General features: G+C 41.0%; 1 protein-coding gene across 5 annotated transcripts in view; it reads right to left on the bottom strand.

The window, feature by feature from the left end:
• The window catches only part of scn1lab (sodium channel, voltage-gated, type I like, alpha b), a 40,354-nt gene extending 22,182 nt beyond the window's left edge, over window positions 1–18,172 (bottom strand). The window contains exons 1-15 of one of the 5 annotated variants that reach the window (XM_076879800.1): window positions 17,900–18,172; window positions 11,596–11,915; window positions 10,765–10,882; window positions 10,359–10,449; window positions 9,820–9,948; window positions 8,876–8,967; window positions 5,791–6,081; window positions 4,971–5,034; window positions 4,538–4,558; window positions 4,253–4,394; window positions 3,694–3,900; window positions 2,164–2,442; window positions 1,240–1,581; window positions 348–480; window positions 16–254 (exon numbers count right to left, since the gene is read on the bottom strand). In XM_076879800.1, the coding sequence (XP_076735915.1) occupies window positions 16–254; window positions 348–480; window positions 1,240–1,581; window positions 2,164–2,442; window positions 3,694–3,900; window positions 4,253–4,394; window positions 4,538–4,558; window positions 4,971–5,034; window positions 5,791–6,081; window positions 8,876–8,967; window positions 9,820–9,948; window positions 10,359–10,449; window positions 10,765–10,882; window positions 11,596–11,862 (2,415 nt within the window). In that variant the 5' untranslated portion in view covers window positions 11,863–11,915; window positions 17,900–18,172. Of the gene's footprint in view, window positions 1–15; window positions 255–347; window positions 481–1,239; window positions 1,582–2,163; window positions 2,443–3,693; window positions 3,901–4,252; window positions 4,395–4,537; window positions 4,559–4,970; window positions 5,035–5,790; window positions 6,082–8,875; window positions 8,968–9,209; window positions 9,302–9,819; window positions 9,949–10,358; window positions 10,450–10,764; window positions 10,883–11,595; window positions 11,916–17,899 lie in introns of all 5 variants that reach the window. The other 4 variants (XM_076879799.1, XM_076879804.1, XM_076879802.1 and 1 more) reach the window with 4 other exon arrangements.
• Window positions 18,173–19,940: the final 1,768 nt, after the last annotated feature.

The following is a 19,940-nucleotide window of genomic DNA, read 5'->3' as shown; positions in this document are numbered from 1 at the left end:
ACAATGAATACTTGCCAAGTTTCCCACAGAAAGGACATTATCAAATTCTTCTGTCATGGGGTAATGCTCCATGGCCATGAAAAGGGTGTTGAGGACTATGCAAATTGTGATTGCTAGATCCACAAATGGATCCATGACCACCATGCTGACAATCTCTTTGATTTTCAGCCACGCAGGACAACAATCCCAGATCAGGCCGGTGTTGGCAAATCTATACCAGCAAGGAGGGCATTTTTGTCTCGACTCTTCAAGTTCTGGAGTACAATAAAAACATCTTCATGAGTTTTAATGGGTTCAGAATGCAGTTTGTTTTATTTCTCTGGATTTACAAATGTGTATGACCTGACCTTCCATAGTGTTGGTGAGGATACTGGCCACACTCATGGCTCTCTGTCGGCCACCTGGTTCATTTAAATAATCCATAGATGGCTGGTGAAAACCCGACCGCCGTTTCTTAAGCTCAGTATCTGTAGTTGTCCCCTGTAAAAAAAACATACAAGAAAAAGAAACACACACTGTGAGGCTGTCTTTTTAGTATCGCTGCAATACGCGTTGTCATTTAATGCACCAGAACTGTTTTGCTAAACAATTTTTCTTTTTTTGAACTTATTACAACTTAGATTTCTACTTTGTAGCTTAATAGCACAAAATTTGAATAATCAAAATATTTAAAGAATATTGATTAAGTGTCATAATCATACACAGCACTATATACGTATTATTGATCACAACTATCTGCTGATGTGCATCTTCCTCTTTAAAGTTTCAGTTGTTGAAGATTTTAATTACTTATTACTTAAATTTCTTATGTTAATAATAAAGCAAATTATCTGCAAACTAGTAAGTATCTTTAGCTAAATAAAGTATAAAATAAGCATTGAAAAAGCAGAAAGCAGCAGAACATAGAAATTCTTACACTACAAGTAAAAGTATTTTAAATCTCCACTCCAGTGAAGTACTCAAGCAAATGTACCCAGTTACCTTCCTTCTGGTTCTATCTGATCTCTCATGCAGTAGTGTTGGGTTTTGTAAGATTAATAGTACTGTTGTACAATCCTGCATCATTTACAGCTACAGACCTTGTCAAGAAATGTGTACCAATGTAATGAGAATTTAATATGACAATATGATATCTCATATCTATTTTTCAACAACAGAATAATGAGGAAATCAAATAAAGGGAAAGGTATGAACTGGAGGAAGTCAATGGGAAAATAAACCATGAAACCGTTAAGTCACCTCAGGCAGCAGGAGACCTACAGGAGAGGTTGTTACAGAAGTTCCACCGACCAGTGACACCACACCGTTGCAGTCTACTGCACAGTGCATCTTGCCATTGGCGGGCAGCATTATCCGAGGTGCTCCGAGGCTGGTCTGGCTAACGGCACTGCACCGGCGCTCGAGGCGGCGCGGCAAGAACAAGGAGCCCCGGCGACTGTCGCTCTCCTCAAAGGTGCTGTGCTCGTCATCCGCAAAGTCGTTCTCGGAGCCCATGTCTCGCGCCCGGCCACGGAAGCTGAAAAGACTTGCACGGCTGTTCCTCCGAGGTGAGAAGATTGAGCCACGGATACTGAGAAGAGACTGGGGGGGGGCGGAGATGGGGTTAGATAAGTAAGGAAAGTAATTATAGAGGACATGAAGGAGAATGCAGCATCTAACTGAACCTGACTGAAGCGTATGCATTTTCTACCCGTGTACTTCTGGAAAATGGTAACCTCCAGAGCTACAGCCAACATGAGTTTACACTAATGAGGTTAGCTTAACTTAGCGTAAAGATGAAATAGTTAGTCTGTCTCAATATATTCTCTCTACTGGCATCTCTAGGCCTCAATAATAAACAAGTAATGTTTCGTTTTTTTACCCCATTAGAGATGGATCTGTTCACAGTCTGCAGCTCATTTAGTTGCTGGTATGGTTAGTCATACAATTCTACATAATTTCATTAAAAATCTTACCCAGTGTGGGGTTTGGCCAAGCTTACAAGGGATGACCTTTGAAAGCTGATACAGATCTGTATCTATTTCAGGAATTTTTCAAGGATTCTTTGACATTGCAAAGAAAAAGCAAGATTGTTCATTTTACATCACTTCTTCACAAATGCATACTGATTTGAATAAATATTAGACAACACTGTCTTGATTTTATTGAACTATTTTTATTTACCTGGTTGGGTGAAGAGCATCTCTTCTCATAAGAAAGCCTGTTGGCATCAATAGAGAAACGGAAGCTGGACCTCTTGATGCTGTCCTCAGACTCAGATTTGTGGAACTTGTCACGGCACCCCCTCTCCTCCTCTTCCTCCCTCTGCTTCCTCTTCTTCCGCCTGTTGCGTCGCTCTTTGGCGCTTTTCGAGCTGAGCTTAGATGTCCCTGAGGAGGACTCGGAGGTAGGGCGTCCTCTCCCGCTGTATTCGCCACTCTCTGTGGCTGCTGCCGCGGCAACCTGCCAGCCAATCCGAATACAAACACAGTTGTCATAGCAACCCAGCGACTGTCTCAGAGGCTCTGGCAGACTGAAGCGGAGGAGAGTAGCCTGGCAGCTGAGCGCAGCAGCAAAAACAGTAACAGCCAAACACGTCCGATACCTTCTAAAAATTGACTTTTGTTTATTTCCAGTCAAACCATTCTTGCATTTATAACATTTTTCAAGAAAAACAACAAACTGTGTGGATGCTTAGATACTTAGTTTACAGTCTTTTTGAAATTAAACACATTGTCTGTTTCATTGGATATACCGTTATTGGGATAGGAATGTCTTGGAAATGTGTATGTGCTACACTTCAGTGTAAAACATATAATTATATTTTAGCATAAGAATTTAACAGTCTCTCATGGCAACCCCTCAACCTCCTAGTAGATTTATCTTTGGTATCAAGTCCCTTTGAAAGCTCTTGAGTTTGGGTGTCTGTGTTGCCCTCCTGCCCGTCCGACAGGGATACAGAAATACCCCATCAGCCTTTTACTGCTGAGGGGTAATAAAAACATCTGAATGCTTGAGCAGAACCACTGAAGGAGAGATCAGAGGTGGAGAAGGAGCGCTGAAAATGCAGCTATGAAATGACTCATGTACATTAATATAATAAGGAAGCAAGAAACAAGCACATTAGAATGTTAAACAAATACTTTTTAAAAATGAAAATTAATGTATTGGTCAATGTTTGATGGTAGAGTTATACTATGAAAAAATGACAGTGCCATTATAGAGTGTAGTTTGCAAACTAATCAGCAACATCCTGTGAAGATACCACTCAACTCAGTACCACTGGCTGCTTAGCTATGATGCATCTGCTGCAAACAGTGCTGAGACCAATCAACGCAATAGAAACGAAGCCATTTGACCCGTTTTATTTCAAGTGTGTTCATTTATAAGTCGAACAACTACATTATTTAATTTGGCATCTAATATTTTCCAGTCAACCACAACAGCAAATCTCCAGAGTTGCCTGGGCCTCATTAACAAAAAGGCGAATAAAAACAAAGCTCCCAAACTTCTCTTTCCTCAGCAGTTTGAAACAACATTAATTAATATGGACAGTTATTTAACAATAAATGCCCACATGAAAAAAATGTCAAATAAAATTTCTCAGATAATCATTATAATTAAATAGCTAAAGAGAGGAGGTTACTTATACAAGTAACCTCTTCTCTTTAGCTTTAAAGTATCAGTTCTAAAGAAAAAAGATGAATGTCCTGCCTGTGCCTCCTCCTGCTGTCTCTTCAGCTGCTCCAGCATAGCCTGGAACTCCTCCTCTTTCTGCTGGGCCTCCTCGATGGTGGCCTGGTTTTGCTCGTCATAAGCCATGGCCACCACAGCCAAGATCAGGTTGACCAGGTAAAAAGACCCCAGAAAGATCACCAGCACGAAGAAGATCATGTAGGGCTTCCCTGCTGCACGCAAAGTCTGCAAAATCCAAAACAGCTGGATTATTTTTAAGACAAGAAAACAAGAAACGGGCACAATATGCATCCTTTAGTCCTCAGAAATAAGGCACAGTGATGCTGTAGAACAGGGGACCCCAATACCAGTCCGCGAGGGCCGGTGTCCCTGCAGGTTTTAGATCTCACCCTGGGTCAACACACCTGAATCACATGATTAGTTCATTACCAGGCCTCTGGAGAACTTCAAGACATGTTGAGAAGGTAATTTATCCATTTAAATCAGCTGTGATGGATCAAGGACACATCTAAAACCTGCAGGGACACCAGCCCTCGTGGACTGGGATTGGGGACCCCTGCTGTAGAGGCCTACCCACCTGCTGGTAGAGGTTTTCCCAGTAGTCTTGGGTCATGAGGCGGAACAAGGACAGGAAGGCCCAGCTGAAGGTGTCAAAGCTGGTGTAGCCGTAGTCTGGATTGCGACCTGCTTTCAAACATGAAAAGCCCTCTGGGCAGACCCTTTGAGAAAACAACACTTTGGATTAGATGTACTTTTTATATTATTTTAAAAGAGAAGTAATAAGAGTAAGTTTGAGGGATCAGAACCCTGTGTAATTGTGTGGATGCTTAAGCATCCACACAATTACACAGTACAAAACTACCTGCTCAATCTGACTTGAGACCTGGAACAAAGTGTGAGACAGACATTGAAAATAACTAAGGAATTTTCCATAAACAAATATAAACATTTGCCTTTAAACCCCTGAGATACTGCAGTAGTTAACATGATATGAAAGATAGCATTCAAAGGACTTTAATAGGGAGTCTGGCCTTACTTAGAGCTACTTAGAGTTACTCAGCAGATCACAAAGAAGAAGAAGGAAAAAAAGGATAAGTAATCTACTAACACAAGTACAGCACATTGACACGCATGATATAACCTTAGATTTTACACGTTTACCCGAGGATAGAGCAGCAGTTTAGATTCCTGGAATGCTTCTGCACAGTGGCAAGTGTCAAAACTGATTGTGTACGTATACTAAGCTTTGTGGTGTAGTCTAATTGGCCATATAAATAAAACATTTTGAGTCTTACCCAGCACCACTGCCATTTCCACAGAGCAGAGCATCCCTACGGCCAGGGAGGTAATAGTAATTTCCTAGAGGGTAGAGGAGATAGAGGGCTGGTCAGTCACAACAACATCAAAGCGCCATGAGCGTCATGGATATGAGTAATGGTGGCAAAAGAAGGCCAATATGCACCCTGTTGGTTTTTCTTCAGTTTTAGCATATGGCTTAAAAGTCTGAAGGAAAGGATTTGTTTTTACACTACTCATCTGTTTGGTGGTTTTTCATGATGTAAGCACATATCATCATTTAACTGTGTAATAAGTATATCAGTTATCTTTAAAAACAAAAATGTTTTTTAATCCCTTTTTCATTTTAGGTCTTAAAAGAAATGCAAATGTAATCTCTCTGTATCCATCTTCTTTTTCTCTGGCTTGTTATGTGATTGTTGTGTAGCCGGTGCATGTCTTGTTGATAACCAGTGAGTCACCCTTTTCTAACACTTTAAACTGCTCATGCCACACAGATGGGCTATGGGAGAATGATGAGAGGTAGAGAGGGGGTGAAAGTGGAGGGTTTCATTGTTGTGGCAATTATCTGGCACATTTGCCACATTCTCCCACCAGCTCTTGTTGGAGAGCGCAACGTCTGCTCCCAGCCATCGCTGTCACTCTCTATCAAGGCAACAAGTCAGCATGCCTGACCTCCCCCCACCACTCGACCATTACCGCCACCACCCTGACCTATCTCTGACTATAACCAGCATCTAGGGTGGGAGAGTTGACTGTATTTAACCCCAATGAGCGCCTGGCAGACACGAAACACTTTCACCAATTCATTTGGCTTACTCTCATCATTGATGTACTCTATCCAGTCGAAGGAGTTTTTTGTGATGTTCTCCATGAACGTGACGTTCTCCACCAATGTGATGTTCTCCACCAATGTGTTGTTGCTTTCATGTGTGTTGTTCAAAGTTGTGTTGCTGCCCAAAGGAATGCGCACGCACTTCTGCCTCAGGTTGCCCATGAAGAGCTGGAGGCCGATGAGGGCAAAGACACTGAGACAGAACACGGTGAGGATCATCACATCTGACAGCTTTTTCACTGACTGGATCAGTGCACCAACAATAGTCTTCAAACCTAAATGGGAGAGAAGGCAAGGGGGTACGGGAGTAGGAGTGGGACATCGCAGAATGATTAACGCCTGCTAATTGCAGCCACTAGCTGGTAAAGAAGCTAATAACAGCTTACAGGAGAAAGCAGCCAAAATGATCTGCAGTGGAGGTTCCTGTATGAACTACTTGCAGTCATACTGGAACCAAGCTGACACAGACCACTGCTGATCATGAATAAACCCCTAGAGAAATTTATGTATTTCATGCCCATTACAGTGCTATGGTTTTGGGGTCTCTGGGAGAATGATCATTAATAAGTCATTGCTTTTATTTTAAACAGACTGTCACTGAAACTATTCAAGTGAGCTCTTTTTTTTGACAGTGCATAGTACTGTGGATGGGATCATTGAAAACCTGCTGCTGCATGCATTCAGTGGAGTGCAGTATAAATTGGAGTGTGACTTATCCTCTGAGACACAGAATGGTCTCATGAATTTCTTAGACATCTGGTTTGTAAGGCATAAAGAAAATGGGCCACCACATACAGGGAAGACTGCACCCCAGCCTTTTTATGTTGAGGAGCTACAGTTTTGTTTATGTGCTTCAGAGATGAATTATTTCTGCATGTAACCTTTGAACATTTTGTTTGTGCATGGTGGAATCAAGTCGTATTATTTATTTTCTTGATGAAAATTATATTATATAGACTGGAAGATGTTAGCAATGTTTAGCAAACCCACACTAGATTGATAAACTTGGTAGAACATCAAGTTTGATGAATAAAGACCGTATGATGATAACACAAACCCCTTGGCTCAGTTCCAAAATTCTTCTGCTACAACAAACCTAGGCTTTCATTGGAACACCAAACACTTTATCTGGCACAATTAACCTCCAACTTTTCTATTTATGTTTTTGACCCTGATGGCTGATATGTTTTTTGATATCTATATATCGCCAGGTTAGCTGGCATGACTGTTAAAGCCTGGTATTTATCCTTAACCTTAACTGAGAATGATATCTGCTCATCTAACTCTCACCAAGAAAATGAGAACGTTAAATCTCTTAACAAAGTAAATTCCCATAACAGAGTGGTATTACATAGAAGACTGATGAGATATTTACATCTCCGTTCTTTAAACAACCATTTTTTTTCACAGAACCGTCTTTTTTATTACCCTTTATCACAAAATGTGTTCCAGTTCCTGAAAAATACCACCATGCACCAGCACTGCTTGCACTGTCACAAAAGAATGAGCTCACTGTGTTTAACTTGAGTCTGAATGTAGCTATGAGAGCTGCAAAAAGTAATAGAAAGGGGAAATAGATGATGGTCTTTATCCAAAGAGTCAGTGCCAGTTTTTGGCACATAAACCGGTTCACATAAACCGTTCAACAACAACAACAACATTAAAACCATTTATCTAAGAATGTGCAGGGCATGACATGGGACCTCCAGGAGAGCCAGTCTGGCTCTGTAGATGTGTGGCTTGCTCCAGCACATTTAACAGATGTTTGATGGATTAGAATCTGGAAGCCAAGTCAACTCCTTGGGCTCCACATTGTCTTTTTAAGGAATGGCAGGACACATTGGGCCTCATTTTCTAATATTTGCCCTGACCCCCTAAAAAGAAGATTTATGACATGTGTGCTTGTCCTGCCTGCATGGAGTCAAAGTGGAAATGAAAAAAGAATAACATACTATAAGATAAAGAAGAAAACAGGCAGAGGGTATGGAGCATGTGATCTGTCAGGCCAAGACAAGTAACTCACTGCAATGAAAAAAAAAACCCTTCCTATTCTTCAGCATTTCTGGGATAGTGCCAAGAAGTGACGACACCCAAAATACTTTATGATATGATAAAACGAGATGCAGAATACGAATATGCTTGGATTTGAAGGCTAAAGCCTACAGCTTTCTGTTAGTATTTTGATTTTTGTATATGCAATTTACTTTATTGCCGATTATGATGTTTTGGTAAAGTGGAAATAACAGCCAAAAGGCATCATAATTATTTTAATTATTTATAATTAAAATAATTATTAGTTTTATAATTATAATTTATAATTTATTAGTAGCAGTATTTATTTTAAATACTTGTGTTTAAATTTCCTAAAGGGATAGTTCATAATTATTTAATTTTTCCATAAAGAAATGACAAATGTAGGGACAAACTATTGAGAAATCCCTGACTTGTGCATTAAACATTCATATACACAAATGAGGGCCATTGTCCTGCTTGGGGAGACTGCTGTTGCCATGACAATGATCAGCTAATGTTATCGTCTGTACCTGTCCTGGGTTCTATTGTTGTTGTTGATTAGCATATGAACGTTTTGTTAGTTTGCGCTGTGAATTGCGTTAGTGTTAAGAATGCCGTTGCCCAACCACCACTCACCATATCACAATTTCTCACAATTTCAAACACACAACACTGAACAAGACATGCACAGGAAAAACAAGGTAAGGAGGAACCCTACACACGTAAGTGCTTACCACCAGAAAATCGGCTTTTGCAATGTCTCATGCAAAAAGGAAAATGAAATAGTGCACAGAAATCTACTCTTACGGCTCCCAAGGCAAGAATAGATTCCAACCAAAAAGAATTCTGCCTTAAAGAATGTATCTAAAAGCTAAGAATCGTGTCAATCTGTGCAGATTGGGGCCAGATTCCAGCTTTTACTGGCCTTGGGACGAAGGCAGCACGAGGGACGGCTTAGCTACAGTGAGATGAGCTTGGGGGAGGGGGGGGTTGGATGTTAGCGCCAGTTAGCCATTAGCATTTCCCTAACGCCATGGGCCTTGATGGCTCTCTCACCTGGGATGACTGATATAGTTTTCAGGGCTCGCAGAACCCTGAAGGTTCGCAGTGCTGAGACATTGCCCATGTCCACAAACTCTGTGACATATCTGTAAGGGAAAGGAGGAGGCAGACGGGAAGGAGGGGGTGGGCGGGGATGTGGGGCATTTCAGGAAAGGTGTGGCACAAACACACATGCGCACACACACACACACGCACGCACACACACACACACATGAGGTGTGACAAGACAAAAAGAGGGTCGTAGGATGGGAAGAGGGGAGAGGAGGGAACGACAAAAAGTCACACACAGGACAAAAGGGAGGAGTGCTGGCAGCAGGCGCGGCCTTACCTGGTATTACTGAGATAGTTTTCAAAGCTCGCAAAACTCTGAATGTGCGCAGAGCTGAAACATTGCCTAGGTTTACAAACTCTGTTATATACCTGCAGGATTAAATGCACAGTTACTACACAGCAAAGAACAGGCAAACCCAGTGAGAAACAAAACTGCCCCTCAGACAACCATTACCAACTACAGACCTCTCTCAGACACAATAAGATGATAGTACTATTACATTACGTGCTCAGCGTGTAACAAATACTACGTCACACACACACACACACACAAAAAAAAAAATAGCACTGTAATGCCGAAGGCTGCCTTTTATAGTTGTAAGGGAGATAGCAGAAGTCATTGAGGCATGAGACTAATATGGGCCGAGATACACAGTGCTTTGGGGCCTCACATCCATTATAACAGAGCAGAGTTAAGATTCTTGGCCACGATTTTAAAGCGTACATGAATAAGCTGCAGATTGCTGCAGTGCTCTCCATTTGATCTGTTCTTTTTCTCACATTCAGTGTGCCTTATTAGGCTGCTGGGCTAATTAAAAGCATTTGGCCTTGTAATCTACGCCATATCATGTTAAGCTGATCCTAACTGTGTTTGTCATAATACTTACGCCATGAGGATAACACTGAAGTCCAGCCAGTTCCACGGGTCTCGCAAGAAAGTGAACTTCCCCACACAGAAGCCCCTGGCCAGGATCTTTATAAGGGACTCAAAGGTGTAAATCCCCGTAAATGTGTACCTGGAAAAGAAGGTGAAATGAGTTTTTCTGAGCATAAGAGGTCCTTATAACAGCTCTACTTGCCCTCTGACTGTGGATTTAACAAAATCTGCTTACTTTTCGAAAAAATCCATTATTAATCTAATCAGGCACTAAATAGTGTCTGTTTTGTATTATTTATATGTAGATTCTTAGATGGAGTTTCTATACATAGCAGACTGGAGTAGGGTTGGGTCTGGCACATACTCGTATTTAAGAGGGAATTTTAAAACCTCGATAACAATAGAATCTTATGAATCACAAATTAAGTAATTATCAGGACCGAGCGCCAGGCAAAAATAGTCCTGATTTGAAGAGTGTTGTCTCCGTGTGTCCAAAATTAACTGAATAGGGACAGCGAGAAATTCAAAAATAAACAACTGGTAACTTACTCTACATTCTTGGCCCAATCTGGGGGATTACTGAGGGTCATGAAAGCACAGTTGGTCAGGATCGTGAACATGATCAATATGCTGAACATCGTGGAAACAAAGTCAAGGACAATGCAGTATTTGGGCACTTGAAGCATATATCATTCTGTTTGGTACATACAACAAGCTCTGACAGTTAAACAGCTGAAACTGATATTTCCTCATCCATCGCTGTCATAGTACACAGTACTATATCTTTTCTTCGACAGCTAAGCTGCTGTAAGGACTAAAAAAAAAGTCTACTTAAAAAGTCTGAGCCAATCATGATATTTAGTGTTCATCAGCAGCCCATTTAAATCCCTCTTTTGTCTGATAAACCCTTTAATCCAAATCAAGCTGCATCTGTAGCAAACTCTAAAAGGATATGAGTGCACTAAAACTTTAATAGCTATCCTCCTCAGAGGATTGAAGGGACTTAGGATGTACAAAGCAGGAGTGGCATTGAAACGGAAGATTGCCTTCCCACGATTCAATACTATGAAGGTCTGAAAGAGAGACAAAAGAAATCTGGTTAATATCTGTGTCATACAAAAACCTCATTCTTTTTCAAAAGACCTAAGAGACCCCTGTGCATGTGTGATTGGTTATAACGGTAATTAGGACCGTGTTAGGCTATGTCCAGCTGGATGAGTCCACCGCAGGCAGGACATGTCTGGCACCACAGTCCTACTGGCACAGCAGCTCAGATTAGCATTTAGCACCTCTGTTGGCCCAGGCTTTAAAAGACTCTGGCTTGACTAACCACATTAATGCTGCACTATGGTTTACAGTTCAGTCTGTCCATGTGCTAAATGTGCTACAGTTTGATAATATTGCGTGATTTAAAAACAAACCCTGTTCGTCTGAGCCACAGATTCAATGCAACCTGCCTTCAGAAGAAAACCTGAAAAACCTTGGCGGGATTTTAGACATGTGGGAGGAAACTCTGCCCAGTCGTTCACTTACAATAGTTTGTTCAGAACATCATGCAATTAACCTCAAGCTTTTATGAACTGCAAAGCTTGAACTAGAAAATGTAGACCTGTAATGTATCAAAATTCAGTGCATGAGTCATACTGTAATTGAAAGCTAAATTGGTGTACTTAATGATACTTTGAGGCCTGCAAAGCTAAGAAATTGTGTTAGAGTTATCCACGGACGTCCATTTGGATGTTATTCTTTTACAGCGGAACGTGAAGCGATGACATTAATAACACACCTTCTGACTGCTATAGTAGGGGTCGATGTCCTCCAGAGGAGTGGACACCAGGCCGGGAGGGATGTCCCCATAAATGAAGGGGAGAGATTTCCCCGCCTCCACATCGCTGTTGGGCTTGGGCCCATTTTCATCGTCGCTGTCGCTGCGGCGCTCCACCCGTGGTCTCTGGGCCTCCTCCTCGGCGATGCGCCTTTCGATGGCGGCCAGCGACTCGGGGACGAAGGGGCGGAAGCTGTCAGGTCCGGGCGGTATAAGCAGCTGTGCCATCTTGTCATCCTGCTCCTTCAGAGGGAAGCGAAGTGCTCAGCTGGGATAGGTAGCTGCAGGGGGAAAGGCAAGGAGAAATGAACCAAGACCTAAAAAAAGCACCAGTGGGAGGAGTGAAGTCATCTACCTGGGACATGTTATAATATAGTACGAACAGGTGGAACTGCTACCTGTGTAAATGATTTTAATGACGTGTGAAGCTGGACCATGTGACATTTCTGGATTTATCACTGACAGTTTGCAACTAGAATGTGAGAAGGGCAAAGCATTATGAGCACAAAATGCTTTTCCCCCCAAATACTGTTGTGATTATTAGCAGAAGAGAAAACACTAATGACACACAGCATCTCAAAAAAAAATATTAGTTCCTCTATTTTTAATATTTACTAAACATGACCAGCTATACTTTGCTAAAAGAAGGATTTAAAGTAGGTCATTTCTTTCTGTAGGGAGTAATTTAATTAGCAACAGACAACATCCTGATCCCTTCGATGAGTTCAGACCGAATACAAGTCAAATTATAGCATTTCCTCATGTACGTCACCTGAGCAGACTGCCAACTTATATTATTTAATACACATAGATGCAGAACTGTTGGCTGCTGGTTACTGGAACGCCATATCAAAGCAGCTTTTGTGGAGGCAGATGTTTATACCTTCATACTAGTAAATATAAAAGCATAACTCGTTGTACGTGTGATATGGAAGACTTGGGTTAATCTGGGTTTTCATGCGGAAATATCTTATTTTGATTATAACAATAATAGCTATATAATATCATCTTTAAAGGGAGAAAAATGATTTTTTGATCTCTGCTGAATGTGTAAGTCTGGAATGAACAGTCACTATTTTTATGGCCACTAGAATTCTGGCTCTTACAGGTTGCAATCTGTGTACCACAGCCAATGTCTCAGTTAACCAATCGCAGATACTCCTGATCTCAACGCACTGTTCCACAGAACCAGTTTCTTCCATTCCAACTGCTCCACCACCATGGATGAGACCAAAAAACAGGGACAAGATTGCAAACCTGCAAATGGCTGGAATTGGGACCATCAGCAAGAAGTTTGGTGACAAGGGGCGAGCTGTTGGAGTGATTATTTTTCAGAAATGGAAGACATATAAAATGACTACCAGTTACCCTTGATCTGGAGCTCCATGCAAAAATCTTGGCTCATGTGGTGATGATGATTATGAGAAAGGTGAAGGATCAGGCCAAAATAGGATGAGTTCATTAGTAATCTAAAGGTCTTCTTGGTTAGACCGCAGCCACCTAGGAGACCCTGTTTTTTCATGTCTCTTTTGTGCATCTAGTCTTGGTTAATAAAGTAGGTCTAAGGTAAAAGCTGTGCCATGTGCTGAACAGTTCTTATGCTACCAAGCTAACTGATAAACTGCCATCACAGGGTTTACAGCGCTGATATCAGAGGGCAGTGAGCCCATTTTCACATATGACTACATTACAGTCGTAGAAAAACCAGTTTTGGCCAGAGACGTTAACAGTTCAACTATGTTTGCTAGTTGTTTACATTTCTGTAAATGTTTGCACTAGTGAAAAGATAGCTGTAGAGGGACCGGTGGCATATAAAGTAAATGGAAAGCTGGTGCAAATTCAGGCATCAGTTGAAAAGTCTGCAGAGAAATAAAAGGCAGACCTTTCCCTAAAACATCCACTCTTATTATATATTTCACATCTCTATCACTTTATCATGCTGTTAGAATGATAGCCAATTTAGACATTTGCTAAAGTTTTACAGAGATTTCTTCTTCTTTTTATTATTATTATTGTTGTTGTTTTATTAACTCATTCACTGCCATTGACGTCTATAGCCGTCAATTGCAGTGAATGAGTTTTAACTCATTCACTGCCAATGGCTGGCAGTGAATGAGTTAATTCCATAGAAGATCCTGCAGAAAGGAATCACGTTGATGTGATTCATTCAGTTCAGACTTAGCTGTGTTTAAAGCGTTAGGAAAATGCAGCAGGTCTGACCCAAAGGATAGTCTGCCATTGTTCCGCCAAAAAACCCCACTCTTATTCAGACATGTTCGATTACCATCACAATTAGGCACATATATCATATTTTGACCATGCAATCACTATTATGCTTCTTATATGGTGACATGAAACCAGTTTGCAAAGATTTGGAAGCATTTGAAAGGCTGGGAGAGAAAACGTATGAAAAGAGCACATTTCACATGCAAATGGTCCTGAGTGACTAATACCAAATTGAGTGCCTCATTGTATAACACAATAGTGTGGCATTTGCAGTTTTTATAACCAGTGAATGACAAACAGGAATCATCTCACAATCATCACATGGAAAATAATAAGTATGATCTGGTTATAAACCATCAATACACTTTGAGACAGAGGCAAAAAAAACAACAACAACTGTCTCTGACTACAAGGTAAACTATTTAAGCAAAGCAGGTCCCAGTCTTCACTGAGGCAGTCAAAAGTGGCACTGAAGTCAGTGACATTCCTTCAGCTGATTCACTGGGACACAAAAGTAGCCAGCAGCAACAGAGGTGGTCAGCAAAAGGAACAAAAAAAAAAAAGGAAAAAAAGAGTGTCACTGAAGAGAATATTGGTCTACTTTTTTTAATGCTGCATTCTGCCATGTGGAGAAAGCAGCATCTGCAGAATGAGAGGAGCCACTGTCCTTTTACTGCTAATTAATTGGCGGACAGCCTCAAATTAGAAAAAAAAAAGCCTGTTTTTCCAGTGACTTTCAGCAGAAACAAATGAAGCAGGCATTAATTACAGGCTTTTTATTACTTCCTCCCTCAATCAGCCACACTACCCGATTCCTCCTGCCAACCATCTACTGTACCACCCTTCACACCCAGAGGCCCACCCTGTTCCCACAGGATGGAAGGGAAGAAACACAAACAAGATTTTCTCCCCTGCCAAAAAAACTAAAAAAAACCTTGATGAGCCATTATTAGCTGGTTCACGGTGCCGCCCAGTCGCTGCAGTCTCACAGGTGGGTCCTGTTCCCTGTGGGATCTTATACTGCCACAGAAAACAGGAACCTCCCCTCTGGCAACCTCAAAAGTGAGGTCTCCTTGAATCATCAGCTTTTCTTCCTTTTCGAAATGGAAATGGAGGACCTGAAACTGCCACACTTGGCTGCCATCTAATTTGCCTTCCTTTTTAAAAGGAGGTAAAAGTATAAAAATGTTTTTGTTTTTTTTTTATACTTAGATCTTAAAAACAGGGGAAAGTCTGGAATGCAGAGTCATCCACTAAGAGTACAGTGACTAAGCCAAAGATGTCGGCAAATATGAGTTTACCAGATTTAGACTTTATACTCATGCCTATCAAACCAGAGCTAACCTAAATCACAACCAATATGTAAATCCAAACTATTCCCGATAACAAACCAATACAGGGTTATTTGCTTTCTTTATTAGAGTTAGAAAGGTTAGATAGGAAGACTGACGCCACTGTGGTGTCTAAATCTGAAGCATTTGCTTTATTTATTTATTCTTCCCCCAAAGCTAAAGGAATTTATACTATATAACCGCTGTCAACTTTCATGCCATACTCAGATCTGGTACGAGCTGATTGTTCCCAATTTGAAAGCTACCTTCTATTACTATGGAATTTAAACCTTATTTTAAACCAGTGACAGCTTTAAATTACGATCACAAGCCTTTTCAACTAATCATATAGACATTATATTTTCTTATGGTAAGACATTAATAAAAACAAAAGAGACAGTGGTTCAAACTCCACAGTTTACTGGAAAGGAGAATTAGAGAACCCCAGAGAACACACACACTTCCCATAAAACACATCTGCTTGTGTCCCAAAAACTGCCTCGGGATCCAGTGTTGTGACATGTGGCCTGACAGCTTGTCTAGCATGAGATGCTGGGTGGTGGATTGTTAGCTGTTCTGCCTTACCAACCCCACAGCCAAAACATCCACACCCACTTTTGAACTCTGTTATCAGTGTGGTCATCCCTGGACTCACCGACAGAAACCGAAAACATATCATGTATACATTTCTGACAGTGATCTGATTCACATGCAGAAAACTCTCTTTTGTGCAGTATTACAGAGTCTCATCTAGGTGTGTCATGCAATTCAAAAAAAGAGCCTGTAAAGGAGATTTTTAAAGGGTTAGTATTGGACACTCATTGCTGTGGGCAAAAATGCTCTTTACATTTGAGGATTTAGTTCCTCCAGTATCAGCCAGAATGTCTATCAAAGCCTGAATGACATAGGTGTGCCAGCACTGCTTTAGGACAGCTTGGAAAAATGACTGAACCTGTCCTTTAAGGTGCCTTTCAATGGCTCCCCTGAATGCCCTTGAGCAAATATGTTAAGTCTCCCCCCATCAAGAGCAGACGGTTCACTGTCCATGGTGCTAAACGCTAGAGCAGCTGCCTTAGAAAACAAATAAGTGGAAACCTGCCTGAATGTATCAGATATTTTGAAAGCAGCATACAGCTTCTGTACAGACAAATAAACCCACCTGCACTACTCAAATAGAATGATTTTAGCTGATTTGGCGTCAAAAGGTCCTGTTGTCCATGGTGTTTAAAGAAGAAGAAAAAAAACGACTACACGAGAAAACACTGAGATTTTTTTTTTTACATGATAACTATATGAACACACAACGGCTCCCCTACTGCGTGTTTATCTGGACTTCATAGCCCTTTGAAAATGCTCTTAACCGTCTGTGATTGGCCAGATAGGTGAGATACGTGTATGCTATTTTGCGTATTCATTTTTAACCCACTAATGGCGACTGGTAGAGAGACTGGCATTGGTTGGAAGTGGCTTGCGAAGCTTATTAGAAACCAGAAAAAAAAAGAGACGGCGTGTGTCAGGCAGTACCTTAATTGTTTCAAAACGAGAAGAGGGGGCCGCGGCAGTCGTCGCCATATTGATGATAACCTCTAGCTCTCCGGAAAAAAACGACACTTTGAGTTTTATATTTCGAGTGAGCCGCGGCCATTATGTCCTCACTCCCTCCAGATACGCCACCAGCAGTACAATTCCCAGGAGCCGGGAAAATAAATGAATAAATAAATAAATAAATAAATAAATAAATAAATAAATAAATAAATCTTAACACACACAGATACGGTAAGCGACCGACCGAGGTTGACGTGTATAATTGTTCCTGCCACCCGACCAACACCCCTACAGGTAAAGTCCGGGGCCCACCTGAGGGTCGAAGCCAAACAGGTATCACTTAAAGTCGTTAATCAGATATTTTTATCTCTTGCTCGCTCCTTTTCACATCCACAATTATCCACTGAATGAGTCTGGGCGTGTCCTTGGCAGATGTGTGTCTGCTCCTTGTAATCAATCCCTGACACTGACAGTTTCTGGTGTACCAAAAATAAATACGTCGGCGTTATTGTCGGTTGACACCTCAGTTGTTGGCTTACCTCAATGAAACCTCTTTAAATGCAGTCACCCCTTTGCGTCACTCCTGTCAGGAGTAAGCAACATTTTCACACTGAAGGGGCCTGTAAATAAGAGGGCTAGTCCCTCCCAGCACGTCGGTGAGGATGCTAATATTTGAAGCCCGTGTTTGTCACGACGTGAAGGTTATCTGTCATGTGTTATTCATTTTTCTTTCAACATTTGTTTGGAAATGGAAGTAAAATACACAACTTAAGCTCAAGACAAATATAAATAGTATATTTGGTGAAGACTGCATGTCTGCGTAATTAAAACAATCTTGAAGAAGGGGAATATATGTACACACACACACACACACACACACACACACACATATATATATATATATATATATATATATATATATATATATATATATATATATATATATATATATATATATATATATATATATATATCAGCAACACGGGCTTTTAATATCTATCTATCACCCGGGCAATTAGTGGAGGAATATCAAAACTGGAATATAAAACATTAATGTTGATGCCACAGACTGCTCAACACAAGAGTTCAGAAAAGTCTTATTGCCTCGGACAAGAAACATCTAAAATGATGGGGGACCCTTCTCAAAAGATGTGAACACTCACCACCATTACGGTGCCCAGCAGGTAAGGACCCTGAAGGTAGATCCCATATTCCTCAGAATAATCCCTTCTTCCAGCGGAGAATCACTCAGTTTAAGATTTGAACGCTTTCCTCTTCCTATTGACAAATTCCGGTCGATGCTTAATAGCTTATTATTTAATAAGGACTCGTCTGATTTCTCCCTTTTTTCTATCCGCCCTTGTTGGCCATGGAGGAATCAATCCGCGCTTCCGGTTGGTTAGACATCACAGACTGGGAATGGATGTACTCAAAGCTGTGACTGCCGCAAGATGGCCTGAGCGTACACTTCTAGAAAATACAAGTGAAAGAGAGAGCCAGCAACCTGTTGTCATCCACAAACGTTAAGAATTTGAAATAGAGATTCAGAATGTAAAAGCAACGCTTTATATTTAAGTTCGTACTATTTTAATTTTCCCGTTTTTTTAAAGTATGGGTCTTTTGGATTGTTATTTTTCATAAAGCTATATCGACATATTACAGTTATTTGGCTGCAAAAAAAAATAAAACATAACAAATGCTCTGTGACTTTGTTTCTATCTTTTTCGGCAGTGGTTACACGTTTTTAATTTGGCTTCAATTCTATTATCCACATTAGTTAAAATGTGCTTTTACTGCTTGTAATGCGCAGGTTTTGCTCACGTTCAGGTTGTTGTCTCGCTATATAAAAGGTAAATATTTATAGATTGCTGATAATTTGGTGAAGACGGAGCGGAGATTAGGTTTTTCAGACATGTGCGTGCTCACGTGCAGACCTGTACACCCCTGTGTGTTTTTCTTGTAGATTTATGACACCTGGTGGACAGACTGTGTAATTACATTGAAGTTCGATTATGTAACGCCTATATTATGGAAAGTTTGCTCTCCTCTGTTGTTGGAATAAAATGGAGCCCTTGTGAAACGAGCGTAATCACAGTATGGAGTAAGCTGTCACCTTCACAACAGGAAATACAGCCACCATTATAATTAAGTTTTAGGTGGCATGAAAGTTGCATAATCATAGCTGAGTGAACAGACAGGTGGACTCCATTTGGGAAATGAAAAAGAGTCACTCCTCACAGTCACTATGAGCAGAAGTGGACACACCTTTGAGCTCAGTGTAGCATGCAGGGAGTTTCACTTCACAATGAGAACACAGTTAACGGCTGCTCTAAACACATTTTAACAATCAGGTTAAGTTGCTTTTTAGTATGTGGAAATTTATTGTATTTGTAATGTCACGTTTGTTTTCTGTTAATAAAATTAAGAGTAGACTATCCATCCATCCTCTTCCACTTATCCTTATCAGGGTCGCCGGGGCAGGGGCTGGAGCCTTAACCAGCTACCACAGGGAGAGGGGCAGGGTACACCCTGGACAGGTTGCCAATCTGATACAGAGATCGCAGATGTTGTTAAATCGGTTTGCACACTTGATGTAAATATTCTTCTCCCTATATTTTGTGCCTTGAGGAACAAACTCCCAGAAATTTTCAACAGAATCACAAAATTCTCTGAGTTGCGATCTCTTACGTGCAATCTTTCTGCTGTGCTCTATGTGTAAATACTGTCAGTACAATGGAGGAACACCTTAGTAAAGCTAGCCCCAAGTACAGTTAATAAATCATCTCAGAGCAAAGAAAACAGAACCAGCAGCAGCTTGCCTCACATGCTGGTATCCTGTCACTTTCCTTGTCAAAGACTGGAGGTTTATCCACAATGTGCAGGCGCAGACAACAAGGACACGTTGCTGGCCTCTCAGCTTGACAAGCTCCGGCCATTGTTAACGGAAAGGGACATAAATGTTGCTGTTATTGTAGCAAATCAATTACAGCAACAACAGTCAGTTGTGAGCATAAGACAGCAGCAACATTGGTGAAAACAGGCTTTATGTCACAATGCTGGTTGAGATAAAAGATAGATTTCTCTTTGGTAAGTTTTAATCAACATTAATTTTTAGATTTGACCAGGCAAGCACTGCTTGCCTTGCTTGTCCTGACAGAATGCCGCTGAGTCAAACCAGCACGACTTGAAATATTTATAGCTCAG

The sequence above is a fragment of the Maylandia zebra genome, linkage group LG23, assembly GCF_041146795.1.
Source record: "Maylandia zebra isolate NMK-2024a linkage group LG23, Mzebra_GT3a, whole genome shotgun sequence".
Taxonomy (NCBI): Eukaryota; Metazoa; Chordata; class Actinopteri; order Cichliformes; family Cichlidae; genus Maylandia; species Maylandia zebra.
This window is presented reverse-complemented; position numbering and strand designations above follow the sequence as displayed.